This window comes from Gadus chalcogrammus, chromosome 11 (genome assembly GCF_026213295.1).
Source record: "Gadus chalcogrammus isolate NIFS_2021 chromosome 11, NIFS_Gcha_1.0, whole genome shotgun sequence".
NCBI lineage: Eukaryota > Metazoa > Chordata > Actinopteri > Gadiformes > Gadidae > Gadus > Gadus chalcogrammus.
In genome coordinates this window covers 4,346,592-4,361,990 of record NC_079422.1, presented here as the reverse complement: position 1 = coordinate 4,361,990, position 15,399 = coordinate 4,346,592, and the positions used below count along the sequence as shown (strand labels likewise).

At 46.3% G+C, this 15,399-nt stretch overlaps 2 protein-coding genes across 3 annotated transcripts; both read left to right on the top strand.

The window, feature by feature from the left end:
• Positions 1-217: 217 nt before the first annotated feature.
• LOC130391300 (uncharacterized) lies at positions 218-4,714 on the top strand. Its single transcript, XM_056601361.1, has 2 exons — positions 218-479; positions 595-4,714. Exon 2 carries the CDS (start codon positions 3,509-3,511, stop codon positions 4,421-4,423), a length of 915 nt encoding a protein of 304 aa, XP_056457336.1. The 5' UTR covers positions 218-479; positions 595-3,508; the 3' UTR covers positions 4,424-4,714.
• An 897-nt stretch (positions 4,715-5,611) lies between these two features.
• LOC130392274 (uncharacterized) lies at positions 5,612-8,249 on the top strand. Of its 2 annotated transcripts, none has more exons than XR_008897001.1 (2): positions 5,612-7,966; positions 8,082-8,249. XR_008897001.1 is itself a non-coding variant. In XM_056602755.1 (2 exons), the coding sequence occupies exons 1-2, from the start codon at positions 5,653-5,655 to the stop codon at positions 8,178-8,180; spliced, it is 1,995 nt and encodes a 664-aa protein (XP_056458730.1). In that variant the 5' UTR covers positions 5,612-5,652; the 3' UTR covers positions 8,181-8,249. The 2 variants fall into 2 exon arrangements, 1 of the variants encoding a protein (XP_056458730.1); XM_056602755.1 differs by having other exon boundaries at positions 5,612-7,548.
• The last annotated feature ends 7,150 nt before the right edge of the window (positions 8,250-15,399 follow it).

Here is a 15,399-nt window from a genome sequence, read left to right as displayed (position 1 = left end):
AGCCATCAAAAGCAGATCGTCCAAGTAGAACAGTACTCTCATTCCTGCTGTGTGCAGCGGCCGGAGAGCCGTCTCCACGCACTTGGAAAACGTTCGTGGGGCTAGAGAATAGCCGAACGGGAGACGGTTGTACTCGTAGTGTGACCCTTGGAATGAGAAACGCAGGAATTTCCTATGTTTGGGGAACACTGTGACGTTGTAGTATGCGTCTGTTACGTTACACATTTTGAGTTTGTATTAGGCACTTTAGAGCCCCCTGCAGGCCATTACTTGTATTCAGTTCTTTCGTAGTTTCTTAATATTGCGTTCGTTCTCATTGGCTGATAAGAGTCACGTTCTGTTAGTCACGTGATTTCAGACGTGATCGTCAGTATTTCGGCAGCCATTTTGATCTGTCATTTGAGCCAGAGATCCACACGGTGAAACATCTTTTTTATCTCACGTCATTCATCCGTGTAAGCCTTGGAGAAGCTTTGTTTGTAAGTAACTTAATTCATCTATGTCTTATGTAATTATTTACGTTCGTATTTCATTGTATTTCACAACTTTATAAGTACGTTTTTATAACCAATTTGCATATTGGTTCATTTTCAGTTTCACACTTCTAAACCTGCAACAACTTGTTCAACAACTATCAATAAATGGACATACAAGTGGATGTCGACAACATCCTCTACGCACTTTCATCATCGATCCTGTCTTCAAGTTTTGTTGGGAAAAGTGTTTAGCTGTCTGGTGATGTGTGCATCGCTACGCGCTCAGGTGCCAGAACAGTGAAAAAACAGCATCACAGCGGGCTCTAAACAACGGATACCTACCGCGATCAAGAGAGATATTCTCCGTTAGCCGTTCCAGTGCATCAGTGTGATCTCACTGCGTTAAGATGGAAGCTGCTTCACAAACGGAAGAACAAAAAGACACTACGTTAGCAGATGCTACAAAGTCTGTGTATGGTGACTCCAGCTCAAGCTCAAGGTCTTCTTCGGCTAGCCTAGCCGCAGCTAAAGCAAGGGCTAAAGTATTAGCCGCACGTGCCCGCACAACGTTTGTTCAAAAAGAAAATGATCTACTAATAGAAAAAGCTTGTATGGACGCTACTCTTGCTCCCCTGAAGCTAGACAAAGAGATTGCATCAGCAGAAGCAGAAGCCGAAGCTCTTGAGTCAACTGCAGCAGAATTGGAGAGAGGCTCCAGAACTATGATTTCTCTTCCAACTCAATCTCCACGTGAAAGAACGTTTAACTACGTTGAGTGTCATTCAAATGCAGCCTCTGAGTCTACACTCACTGACCCAACCCGTCAGCCTCAACAACGTAACCCTGCTAACGTTAATAGCACAAGGCAATACAATCAAGACTCCTTCGATAGAGACCTCAACAGATCTAGGCAACCTGCCTTAACCAACCACGCACCAAGCCCTGCTCCTGATGATAAACCTCACATCCCCTACCCAATGGGGACACATCAGCCACTCTCGTCCACTCACCCCAGACAGGCTCCTCATACTCACTATGGTGACCATACGGGGTTCAGTGAGGTAGCTCAATTCCTTGTTCGGCGCGAACTATTGAGCTCCAGCCTTACCAAATTCGATGATCAACCTGAGAGCTACTGGGCATGGAGGTCGAGCTTCCTAAACTCCATTAGAGGAATTGATCTCACCTGCAGCGAAGAGCTCGATCTGCTCACTAAATGGTTAGGTCGCAGTCTTCAGCGCACATCAAGAGGGTAAGAGCTGTCCACGTCAACGATTCAACTCAAGGCCTGAAAATGGCATGGTCTCGTCTTTAGGAGTGTTATGGCTCACCAGAGATCGAAAAGGCTCTCTTTGACAGAGTGGAGAAGTTTCCCAAAATCAACAGCAGGGATTATCCTAAACTAAGAGAGATTGGAGACCTGCTACAGGAGCTAGCATCGGCTAAGTGCGAGGGCTACTTACCTGGACTTGCTTGCTTGGACACGGCTAGAGGTCTGAACCCCATAGTGGAAAAATTACCATGGAACCTCCAAGAAAAGTGGATTTCTAAGGGGAGTAACTACAAGTTAGCGCACAACGTGCTCTTCCCACCTTTTACCTACTTTGCTGACTTCGTCTCCAGAGAGGCCCTCATCCGCAACGACCCAAGCTTCTCTTTTGCCAGTTCAGCTGCTACAACAACTAAGCCAGACGCTGCAGATAAGAAGACAAGAAACTTCGTATCCACCCATATAACGGATGTCTCTCCGGTTTCCGACTCCGACACAACAGAGACTTCCAGTGCTAGGCCTGATGTCAGTAAACAGTGCCCCATCCACCAAAAGCCTCACCCCCTCAAACATTGTAGAGGCTTTCGATCCAAACATATCAAAGAACGCAAGGCATTTCTCAAAGAAGCTGGTATATGTTTTCGATGTTGTTCTTCAAACAAACACGTTTCCAAAGATTGCAAAACAGAAGTGCACTGTAAGGAGTGCAACAGCGACAGGCATATATCGGCTCTTCACGCTGGGCCAGTTCCTTGGGCTAACCAGTCCCCTTAGGCAGAGAACGGCGGGGAGTCGGAACCTCCTCCTACAGTGAACTCCATGTGCACCGAGATCTGTGGAGGAAACAACGGACCTAGCTCCTGCTCTAAAATTTGCCTCATCACAGTGCATCCTAAGGGAGAACCAAACAGGACAGTGAGACTCTACGCCATTCTTGATGACCAGAGCAACCGGTCACTCGCCAGGCCAGATTTCTTCAACCTCTTTAACCTTGAAAGCTCAGAAGCTCCCTACACATTACGTACGTGTGCTGGTCTCACACAACCTTTGGATGGAAATCTCAGTATAGATCTTCCGACACTCATTGAATGCAACTACATTCCTGAAGACAGGTCCGAGATACCTACTCCAGAAGTAGCAAAATATCACACTCACCTCAATTCCATTGTTGAGCACATTCCTCCGCTTGACCCAGAGGCTCAGATCCTTCTTCTCCTTGGGCGTGATGTCCTACAGGCTCACAAGGTACGAGACCAGCGCAACGGACCTAATAGCGCACCATATGCCCAACGCTTGGATCTTGGTTGGGTCATCATCGGTGAGGTCTGCCTAGGCACAGCTCACAACCCAAACATGCAAGTGTGTTCCGCACTCACGTTCTGGAGAACGGCCGCCATTCACACTTCTCACCCTGTCCGAACCATCTCACAGTTAAGGAGAAACTCACTGTGAAGACCCAAAGCACCAACAGTCTCTCTGAACTGTCAAGCTCACCACTGACTCGCGAAGCAGAGAGATGCGGTTACAATGACTCCTTGGGAAGCAAGATATTCCAACGCACCGAAGATGACAACAAGGTCGCTCCCTCTATTGAAGACAAGCTGTTCATCGAGTTAATGGATAAAGAGAGCTACATCGACGACGGCAACAGCTGGGTAGCCCCACTTCCGTTCCGCCCGTCAAGACCACTTCTGCCTAACAATAGAGAGCAATCTCTGAATCGTTTCAACTCTCTTTGTCGTGCGTTGGAGGAAAGCCGGAGATGAAGGAGCATTTTGTCACCTTCATGCAACGTATCTTCGATCAAGATCATGCAGAGCTCGCTCCTCCGTTGGCTAACAGAGAGGAGTGCTGGTACCTCCCCACATTCGGAGTGTATCACCCCCACAAACCAGGTCAAATCAGAGTTGTGTTTGACTCCAGCGCCAAACATCTTGGAGTGTCTCTGAACGACGTGTTGTTGACCGGACCAGATCTTAACAACAGTTTGCTGGGAGTTCTGATGCGTTTTCGATGTGAACAGGTTGCCTTCACCGCCGACATCGAACAGATGTTCCATAGTTTCATTGTGAGAGAAGATCACAGGAACTTTCTTAGGTTCCTATGTTTCAGGAACAATGACCCTACGGACGTGGTTGTAGAATACCGGATGCGGGTCCATGTGTTTGGCAACAGTCCGTCTCCAGCGGTAGCGACCTACGGCCTCAGACGAGCTGCTCTACACGGAGAAGAGGAGTTTGGTCACGCAGCGAAAGAGTTCGTACATAGAGAGTTCTATGTAGACGAAGGCCTCAAATCTCTGCCCTCTGTGTCTCAAGCGGTCAACCTACTTACAGCAGCACAAGGTATGCTAGCAATGTCCAACCTACGTCTCCACAAGATTGCGTCCAACTGTCCAGCAGTTATGCAAGCGTTTCCATCCTCTGAGTATGCCAAGGACTTGAAGGACCTCGACCTGGAAACTGACTCTCCACCGATGCAGCGCAACCTAGGATTGAATTGGGACCTGAGCAGAGATACGTTCACTTTTCGGGTCGCCAACACCAATAGACCCTTCACACGCAGAGGTGTGCTCGCTTGTGTGAACAGTTTGTTCGATCCACTTGGCCTGGTGGCACCGATCTCCATACAAGGAAAGCTCCTTCTGAGAGAAGGAGCTCACCCACAACACCGTTGATTGGGACGAGCCGCTCCCGGTTGAAAAGGAAACCGAGTGGATTGCTTGGAGGGATTCACTACAAGCCCTTGAAAGCTTTGAGACTCCTCATTGCTACACAAGCACATCTGTTTCCAACGCCCAGTGTGTGGAGCTACACATCTTTTCAGACGCTTCTGTGAAGGCCATTGCTGCATTAGTTTACCTCAAGGTGCTAGACCAGTGGTTTTCAAACTGTGGGGCGCGCCCCCCCTGGGGGGCGCCAGAGTTCTTCAGGGGGGGCGCGACGTGAGAAAAAAATAAACCCGAAAAAAACCCCTGAAAGACGATGATTCAAATCATCAGTCGTACTTCAACTTTAGAAGTGACATAACTAAATCAATTTTCGACCGTTTATCTTCGTGCAAACCATTTAACAAATCTACACACTTGTATCTTCAATAATATCTAAACAGAATTTCGATATCATTTAAAATGTATTCAGAATCACAGTTTTAGTTTCATACCGCTTCGTTTTCAGCTGTTTTCATTGAAGACGTCAGCCCATTCTACTTCTAGACATCGTAACTCATTCCTTTTTCAACCGTTTACCTTCGTTCAAACCATTAAACAAATCTACACACGTGTGTCTTCAATACTATCTAAACGGAATTTGGATAGCATTTATACTTTTTTCAGAATCACAGTTTTAGTTTCAAACCGGCGTCGTTTTCAGTTGCTTATAATAATTTAGGTCACCATAGCAACGCCGGTAAACAAACCCCGCCGAATAGTCGACTCTCTGGACTGAAAAGGCAGATCTGATTCGACTCAGAAAATTCAGAGTCGGGGACCCTGAATGAATCTGTAAACTGGCAGTTTACACAGATAAAGATGTTCAAATGTATTTAAAAAAGGTTAAGCTAAAACATGCTTAGATAAAGTTGTTAAATTGTGTTGTTTAAAAGCGCAAAAAGATGTAATGTTTCAGAAATATGTTTAAAAAATATGTTAAAAAATTTGTTTCAAATGTTTCAAAAACATGTTCCAAATGTTTTAAAATTATGATCGGAGATGTTTGAAATGTGTAAAATAATTAAAATAGCTTTCAAAACACAGGTATTTAGAAAAAGAAATTGGGGGGGGGGGGCTCAGCTGAATTTTTTTCTCTGAGGGGGGGCTCACTCTCTCACACTTTGAAAACCCCTGTGCTAGACAACAGCGGCGAAGTCCATGTAGGATTCGTCATAGGAAAGGCAAAGTTAGCTCCGATGTCAGTCCATACAGTCCCGCGGCTTGAACTGGGAGCAGCAGTCCTGGCGGTTGAGATAGCAGAATTGGCTTCAAGAGAGTTGGATCTGAAGTTTGATGATGTGCGGTTCTATACAGACAGCAAGGTTGTGCTTGGGTACATTTATAACGCAACCCGCCGGTTCTACGTGTATGTCAGTAACAGGGTAGAACACATCAGGAAGTTCTCAAGCCCTAACCAGTGGCACTACATACCCACCGGCCAGAACCGAGCAGACGTAGCAACCAGACCAGTACATGCAGCACTGCTCACCAGTACACGAGCTGGCTCACCGGGCTTTCTGCTGCTACCGTCTAAAGAAGACATCCCACTGGAAACACCTTTCAGCCTTGTGGACCCAGACTCTGACGCAGAAGTGCGATCTCACCTCACCACATGCACCAGCCCAAACCTGGGCTCTCAGCGGTTTGAACAGTTTTCAACATGGCAGTCTCTCATCAGAGCCATAGCCACACTCATCCACATCACAGAGGTCATCAGATCCAGCACTACAACTGGAAACAAAGAATGTAAAGGCTGGCATCAATGTTCAAAAGCACACGCATCCGACAATCTGTTGAAGGCAAAACAGGTCATCATTCGATGTGTTCAAAAAGAAACCTATCCCACTGAGATGTCCTGTCTGCAGCAAGGGATAAGCATTCCTAACGACAGTCCACTGAGGAAGTTGGATCCTGTTCTCGATTGTGACGGACTCTTGAGAATCGGTGGCCGGCTTCAACGCTCAAGACTTACCGCGGAGGAGAAACACCCTCTCATTGTCCCTGGTCGCAGCCACGTCGGCGCTCTACTTACCAGCTACTACCACAGGAGAGTCGAACACCAGGGCCGGATCTTCAAGGAGGGAGCTATACGTGCAGATGGCATATGGATGGTTGGAGCCAAGAGGTGCATCGCAAAGCTTCTACACAAGTGTGTCACGTGTAACAAGCTCAGAGGTAAAACAGCAGAGCAAAAGATGGCCAACCTCCCTCCAGATCGCCTAAGTACAGAGCCTCCTTTCACTAACGTAGGCATCGATGTATTTGGTCCTTGGAGTATCTCTACTCGACGCACCCGTGGAGGCGCTGCCAACAGCAAAAGGTGGGCAGTTATCTTCACCTGTCTCAGTGTACGTGCTGTTCACATAGAGCTCAGTGAAGCCATGGACACATCAAGCTTCATCAACGCTCTGGGTAGATTTCTTGCCATCCGGGGTCCTGTGAAGCTTATACGTTCAGACTGTGGCACAAATTTCAAGGGAGCCTGTAAAGAGCTGCAAGTACTCTTGCAAGACTACCAGGAGCCCAACATCTCTAAGTTCCTCAGTGCAGCGGGTTGTACATGGATCTTTAACCCGCCTCATTCATCACACATGGGCGGTGTGTGGGAGAGGATGATTGGCATCTCAAGAAGGATTCTGGATTCCATGCTAAGTCACTCTCCACCTTCCCTACTCACCCACGACGTTCCGTCTACTACGATGGCAGAGGTGTCCGCCATTATCAACGCCAGACCTCTGACAACCATCTCTACCGATGCAGACGCTCCGTTACTTCTGACTCCCAACACGATTCTTACCCAGAAGGTTTGCTGTCCATATCCTCCTCCAGGCTGCTTCGTCGACGCAGACTTACACCGTCAGCAATGGAGAAGAGTCCAGCACTTGGCCAACACCTTTTGGGAAAGGTGGCGGCGTGAGTATGTCTCAAACCTCCAGAGTCGTTCTAAGTGGCAGAAGAGCCAGCCCAACATCAAGGAGGGCGACCTAGTGCTTCTTCGCGATACTCAGCTGAAGAGAAACCAGTGGCCCATGGCATTGGTGACTAAAACCTTCCCTGGAAGTGACGGAAAGATCAGGAAGTTGGAGCTCAAGGTAACTAGAGGAGGCACTTCCAAGACCTTTCTTCGCCCTATCACTGAAGTGGTGGTGCTGATAACCCCTTGGGATCAAACAGACTCTTGATTGACCCCCAGATGTTTGGTTATTTAAGGTGTTATTGTTTTCAATACCAGGCGGGGAGTGTTACGTTACACATTTTGAGTTTGTATTAGGCACTTTAGAGCCCCCTGCAGGCCATTACTTGTATTCAGTTCTTTCGTAGTTTCTTAATATTGCGTTCGTTCTCATTGGCTGATAAGAGTCACGTTCTGTTAGTCACGTGATTTCAGACGTGATCGGTCAGTATTTCGGCAGCCATTTTGATCTGTCATTCGAGCCAGAGATCCACACGGTGAAACATCTTTTTTATCTCACGTCATTCATCCGTGTAAGCCTTGGAGAAGCTTTGTTTGTAAGTAACTTAATTCATCTATGTCTTATGTAATTATTTAAGTTCGTATTTCATTGTATTTCACAACTTTATAAGTAAGTTTTTATAACCAATTTGCATTTTGGTTCATTTTCAGTTTCACACTTCTAAACCGGCAACAACTTGTTCAACAACTATCAATAAATGGACATACAAGTGGATGTCGACAACATCCTCTACGGACTTTCATCATTGATCCTGTCTTCAAGTTTTGTTGGGAAAAGTGTTTAGCTGTCTGGTGATGTGTGCATAGCTACACGCTCAGGTGCCAGAAAAGCGTCCTTTAAATCTATTGAAGTGAACCAGTCGCCTGGTTTTACACACTGTAACACTCGTCTGATTGTTAACATGTGAAACGGCCTCTCCGCGGTGCATTTGTTGAATAGGGCTAGATCGAGAATCAGTCTCAGCCCTCCTGTTTTCTTGGGTACCGGGAAATACCGGGAATAGAATCCCTGCATTTCCTCTCCCTTCGGGACTGTGGAAATCACATTTTTCGCTAGAAAGCTTCTAGAGCTCCGCCAAAAGTGACAGCTGTTGATCCTTGGATGACAGAGTTGTTTCCTCAATCCCGTTGAATCGTGGCGGAACGGAGGTGACCCTTGCTGATCAGCCTGTCCATCCATTTGGCCAGGGTGAACGTGTTCAGCCATTCTGAGTGAGCGTTGGGAGCGAGGAGGAATAGCACTCGCTATAGCGGCCGTCTCGCCTCATGCCAGGCATGATGTGGTGAGGGGAAAGTAATGTAGGGCTGGCTTGATCAATAATACAAGGTTTATTGACGGCCTGCCTATATGTGGTGGGAGATGCGTGGGAAACAGCTATGGCCGGGCCGATAGGCTCCGACGTTAACTAGGGTGTGGGGAGAAAACAGCCGTCTTTAGTAAAAAGGTGTTTTCTCGCTGTCACACGCTTCTCCCTCGCCCCGTAGTAGCCGGCGCTTGTGGGGCGGGGCATTACCCCATGAGCCAGCTGCCCGAGGCCTTTGCTGGCCGCTCGCCGCAGCCTGCGATGGAGGCGGGCGGGGCTGGTAAGCCGGGCGAGGTTGCCTTTTAAAAGGTAATGAAGGGTTGGCTCGATCAATAATACGAGGTTTATTGACGGCCTGCCCATATGTAGCGAGAGATGCGTGTGAAACAGTTAAGGCCGAGCCGATAGGCTCCGACGTTAACTGGGGTGTGGGGAGAAAACAGCCGTCTTTAGTAAAGAGGTGGGTGGCTCTTAAAAGAGCCGTTGTTTTCTCGCCGACTCACACTTCTCCCTCGCCCCATCATAGCCTTCGCCGGCGCTTGTGGGGCGGGGCATTGCCCCATGAGCCCGCTGCCCGGGGCCCTTGCTGGCCGCTCGCCGCAGCCTGCGACGGAGGCGGGCAGGGCTTATAAGCCAGGCGAGGCTGGTAAGCCGGGGGGCCAGGAGGAGGAGCTGCCGGCGGCGCCGTGACAGTGGCTGTCGGGGGCCTATGGCGGCGACGGGAACCCGGGGCGGAGCACTGCTGCCGGGGTGGAGGCGGAGGGCGGGAGACATGTCTCCGGAATTTCTCTGCCTCCTCAGAAGCAGCCTGCATTTCGTCCACCATAGATGACAGGTGGGGCCCGAACAGCCCGTCCGGGCTGATGGGGCACTCCAGCAACTGTCGCCTCATCGGCACTTTTACTGGCTTGATATAAGCTGCTAGGGTTAGGGGTTAGGGTAAGGGGTTGGGGTTAGGGTAGGAAGGCTCTTGGCGTGGCCATAGTAGGATTGATAAATACGCCGCCCGGAGCCCTAGTACGGTGCTGGATATGTTATTCAGGAGTGGAGGAGTCAGCTAAAACCGTCCACAGTGGATGATGTGCTTTATTTGCACAGCAATCTAATGGACCACCCCAAACACCAGATAGTGTTATGCCCCGGCGTTCTATCTAATGTGTCTAACTTTCCTTCGGGTGCGGGTCGGGCGTCGGTATCAATTTATAACGGGTCTGGTCAGGTGCGGAATGTTATTCGCTAGTTTTAGCTAGGGGTTAGGGTTAGGGTAGGGTGGGTCTTGGCTATGATTGTAGGATTCCTAAACACACCTTCCGGAGCTCTACATCAAAATTATATAATATATAGGTATCTATGTAATATAATATAACATATAATATCATGGCCAAAAGCTGTGTGCGCCTCCGGATGATATTATGAACTAAAGACTGCGTCGAGTTCTCGGACGTCTCTGGTACTTCCACAACAAGTAAAGACTTGTAGTGGGGTTTTCTCGGCCAGAGTCCTGCACGGGTTCGGGTCGGATCGGTCGCCTGAACAGAGCGGGTCGGTCAAGGGTTTTGCGATTACGAGCGAGTCTTCTCCGGTGCTGGATAGGTTATTCAGGAGCTAAAACCGTCCACAGTGGATGATGTGCTTTTTTTAATTTGCAATTCGCAGGTACGGACGGGAGCGGCTCTGCAAAATAATACCCGGGTATTGATTCTCGGCCATGGTGGAGAAGGAATTGGGGGAAGAAACGTTGGCTTTGACTCTCTAAAGTTCAGACTGAACCGCGACTTCAGATTGATGTGGAAAGACCAGAGATGTTAAAATATTCAGAATAGCTTGGAATCGTACGCTTCTTTTCAGATTTTATAAATATTTTATACTTTTATTCGACTTTTAAAATATTATCTTTTTTTAACATGGGAGTCATGGGAGTAGGGTCACGCTGCAGCCCCGGAAAACAACACCCTGGCGCGACGGAAATACTCTGGTGTGACGGAAGTGATTTATTTTGAAACCTTTTTTACACACCGCTATCAGACATCAAAGATCAACCATGGAAGTGAGACTGTCAATATGCTTAAAATATTGAGTAATATTCATGTTAAAGCTGTGCCGCGGTTTATTTACTTTTCGCCAAATTCGAATATAATAATACCGTGCCCTTTTTGAAAATTTGCTGCACTTCGTTCATGGAAGTAAGTGAGAGTTAACATGAATATTACTCAGTATATTAAGCATATTGACAGTCTCACAAATAAATAACTTCCGTCAAACCAGTGGGGTATTCCACAAAGCCGGTTTTATCACATAACCGGGTAAGTTAACCCAGGGTTTGCGGTAACCGGTAACCCTAGGTTTTCCGTTCCAAAATGAACACGGTATGTTGGTTACTATAGAAACATATGCTCTGAACCAAACCTGGTCGGAGCAGGTTTTGCGCAGGTTAAGTTTGATACGTAACCCGGTTTTGGGTATTTAAACCCGCGTTCACTGCAGATTTCATGTGTTCCAAAGGCATGCCCTTTTGATGAGAGAACTGCTGATATCGGAGCGCAAATTATATGTGCAATCCACCGGGAGCGATTAATAAAACCACGGTTCGCGTCTTGGCATAACGGATGACTTTTTGCTGGAGAGATATAGATTCTCGCGCAAATCTTTAATATATTTAAATAGCCTTCTCCAACCTTACATTGCCAACACTACCAATCGAGGACCTGGCCTCAGTTCACTCTAGACTATATGCGTAGCCCTCCGTTTTTTGCAAATGGTGGTTTTATCTATAGTTGGAGATGCTGAGCGCGTCTCAGTCCTTTCAGATGACCCATCCAAGATTTTTATCGGCCTCCTATCATACAAAGAGCAATATTGTCTGAGTACTAGGCCTATGCCGAGAGGCACTTACAACATAAAGTATGAAATAGTCCTAACGGACTTACATCCACTGGAGAATGTTCGATCGTAGCCGGCGGCTTCATTACAAGCACTAATTCATCTTGATCTGTGAAGTTGATGAATTGTTACCAAAAAAAGAAACATTTGGAACATATGCGCTGAGGCACGCACACGGTTTGCATGTGTTACTTCGAAGGCAAACAAAATCTAAAATACAAGAAAACACAAAAACCTACATTCAACCAGTGGGGTACCCTCACATGGGCCCTGACTCTCTGAGGAGGTACCTCCAGGTACCCCCTCCATGCCAGGGCGCCCTGAATTTATGTTTATTAACAGCTCCTCCACCGGGGTCAAGACAATTTGAGGGCCAGATCCAGTCTGCCGACTGTCGGCCTTTTCACGATTGGCTTAAAAACAATGGCTCATTTAAATTTAGACCAATACGATGGTGGGAAAAGCTTACCAGTTTGTATGTTTTTATACTTCATTTTTACTTGATCCGCTGACCGCTTGGGGGCCATCGGAGTACATGTTTTTTTAGATGAAAAGGGTTATGTGGTAGGAACGTTAAGAATGCTTAACTGGGATATTTATAGATTCATGGCTCAAATATTAAGGATCATGCTTTTGACGTGTAACTAATGCATTTACGCGGTCAGCGATCCGCTGCCAGGCTTTGGTTCTCCGGGTTGCAGAGGCTTTAGCGTTCCCTTTTCTTGTGATAATGTCCTTCTCCTCGTCATAACTCTCCCGGAGAACCTGGAGTTCCATTTCATTGAAATAAGCGGCCCGTTTTCGCCATTTTGATCAGGGTTTCCATGATCCATACATCATGCCTTTTTAGGTTTGGCGTGGACGCGCACAACCCTGTGTTAACCAACCCCGCGTTGATTGAACTAATGCATAACCGCTGCTGTGGAAACGAAAACTCTGGGTTAGTCGGCACAGGGTCAATCAACCTAGAGTTCAGCGTTAACTCAGTAGCCGCGTTTACATGGACACATGTATTCCGCATAGATTTCTATGCAGAATAGAAAATGATCATATATATGCCTTATTCGGAATACAATTATCTGTTCGGCATAGAATTCTATGCCGAATAGAAGAGGTGGTGTAGTCCGTTTTAATCGCCATGTATACACTTATTCCGAATAGATTGGGGTTTAATTTAGAGCAACTGCAGTACTTCGCAATTGGTCCACTGAGCTCCGTCGGTACTTTTATGCACACCGAACTTGACCGCTGTCAAGGAAAGTGGATTTATTGCCTGATTCACGTCTTTGTTATCACTCCGTAAGTAGTCCGGTAAGCATGTCTGGTTGCTAAGTGACGGGACATGGGTGTTTATTAATGACGTGTTCGCGTATCGTAGTGACGGCGCACGTCCGAGATAACTGTAGATGAGTAGGCTACTACTAGTACTTTTGCAGAACATATAAAAAAACTTTTTAACGGTACTTTTATACACCCTGAACTGATTAGCGTTCAGCCTATATTCGGCGCTGCTGCCCAACTTGTACAGTACCATGGCAACCCTCATTGCCAACGGTATTGCTCTTCGTACAGTTACCTCCTCTGGCGATATATTCTTCATGAGCTCACATAACTTCACGAAAGACTGCCGACTCCCATCAGTCTTGGCTGCGGACTCGCATCCAAATTCCTCTTATTTGCGGCAGAGGTGGGGGTAAATATAAAGATCGGACGGGAAATGTACGTAGCTGTGCTGTCCTCTTCCTTCTTAATTGAAGGAGCAGGCAGAGAAAAGCTCTCTCCTGCTGTGCTTTCATTAAAATCAAATTCACAATGCCAAATAGTGATAAGACGTCCATTATGTCGCCGCCGGTCCAGAAATGTGTCAGGTGTGCGTGAGAGACATAACGGACACTTTTGTTACTGCCATGTATAGAGTACATTCGGATCACATTTTAGGAACAGATCTATTCCGCATAGAAATCTATGCAGATCAGATGTGCCATGTGAACGCGGCTAGTGTTCGTTAAACCTCCGTTTGTGGAATACCCCACAGAGTACTTCCGTCGCGCCAGGGTTGTTGTTGTCACGCCAGGGTGTTGTTCTCCGGGGCTGCAGCTGAATACTATTGGTCCTCTGGTACTTCAAACTGTTTAAGACATAACTAAATCAATTTTCAACCGTTTATCTTCGTTCATAACAAATCTACACACTTGTATCTAAATCGATAGGTAGATTGACGAACACAGAGATTGTGACATCCGTCAGCAACACGCAAACTCTGTGTTCGCCAAAAAATTATCGAGTTTTAAAAACAAAATTGGGTCGACGGGTGATCTACTGATTGTATTGTGTGTATAAAATGTCCTTTTTAATAAACAATCTGTACACTTACAAAGTTCTCAATGCCTCGTTTAATATGTTAAGACCCTTATTATACTACCGAAGAAGTGTCGGGCTACTTTTAGCCTTTTAAGTGGTTTAAAATAGGGATTTAGTTTTTACCATAACCAGTGCCCCCAACGTTCCAAGCTTATAGCGTTTTGATAGAATCTGCTAAAAAAAGCCAACTGAAGAAAGCGTCTATATGCAGTTTTTGTGCTCCAAAACAAAAGTTTCAACTCGTTATCATACAAAACATATCCCAAATCCATTTTACACCGGAATTACCCTTTAATGCAAATCGGTGAAGTGTCCCTTCAAATATATCAATACTACCCTCTGTTAGCCCATTAGTGAAGGTTATTTTAATCCGAAGTCAACATTTGCTTACTTCGGCAACATTTGTTGCTTCGCTTTCCCTAACAACCCTTTTAAAGTAAATGTAATGTTTTCCCTTATGTTTAGGGTTAGTCTGTCATAGACGATGACATAATTTTGGCAGTACCTAGTTTACACCAGGCGGGGCTTAGGTTATGACGTAACCAACTTTTTTTACTACTTCAAAACAGGATTTATTTTTCCCCATTAAAATGTATGCCTCCTGTCCTCCTCAATTTGTAAAGTCACACACACACACACACACACACACACACACACACACACACACACACACACACACACACACACACACACACACACACACACACACACGTCACACACACACACACATTGCGCAACAAATCAAAACGCCTCCATACATTCAGTGCTATGCAGTAGTAAGAAAAGACAGTAGACAGCCTTCTTTTTTCTGTTGAGAAAGCCTATATAATGTGAATACAATGCATTCTTCATCTTGTAGGCCTAAGCTATTGCCATCAAAATGAGTGAGCAAGCAGGTCCAATCATATTTTAATCATTGGAATCGTTTCTGACTCCTCATCTCTTTACGGCCGCTGGGTGTCGTTGTCCCTCACTAACTCCCACATGATGTCATCAGGGTCTTCTGCGCTTAATAGTTTGAGGATTTAAATGCAGTGGTAGTAGGCCTATGGATCACGCCTAAACCAGTTCTTAAATACGTGTAAGTAAACAAATTAAATATGGTATTATACATTCTATATGCAAAAATGTAGGTCTATTTAAGACGTGTTTCATAAAAATCCCACATTGTTAGTTAGTGGGCTATATTATGCCTATTGAACAGTAGGCCTACCTTATTGTAAAGCTGTCATTTTACAGTTTACACCTCAATGTAAACAATGTCACAAACTGTCCATCCGTTGATTTGGTCAGACAACTTCGGCACACTACTATGAAGCTCATTAGAAACGAAATCACTGTTATTCTCAAACGATGGATTTACCTACTGATCGATATCTTGAGTGTCCTACGTAGTGGCGTCATATCACTCAACAGTGGTTCCG

Bases quoted from the DNA above. Each gene is read 5' to 3' on its own strand.
- LOC130392274 (XM_056602755.1), top strand. From the start codon at position 5,653: ATGTCAGTCCATACAGTCCCGCGGCTTGAACTGGGAGCAGCAGTCCTG. The intron at 7,549-8,081 runs GTAACTAGAGGA...GTTCATTTTCAG, and splicing joins TCAGGAAGTTGGAGCTCAAG to TTTCACACTTCTAAACCGGC.
- LOC130391300 (XM_056601361.1), top strand. From the start codon at position 3,509: ATGAAGGAGCATTTTGTCACCTTCATGCAACGTATCTTCGATCAAGAT.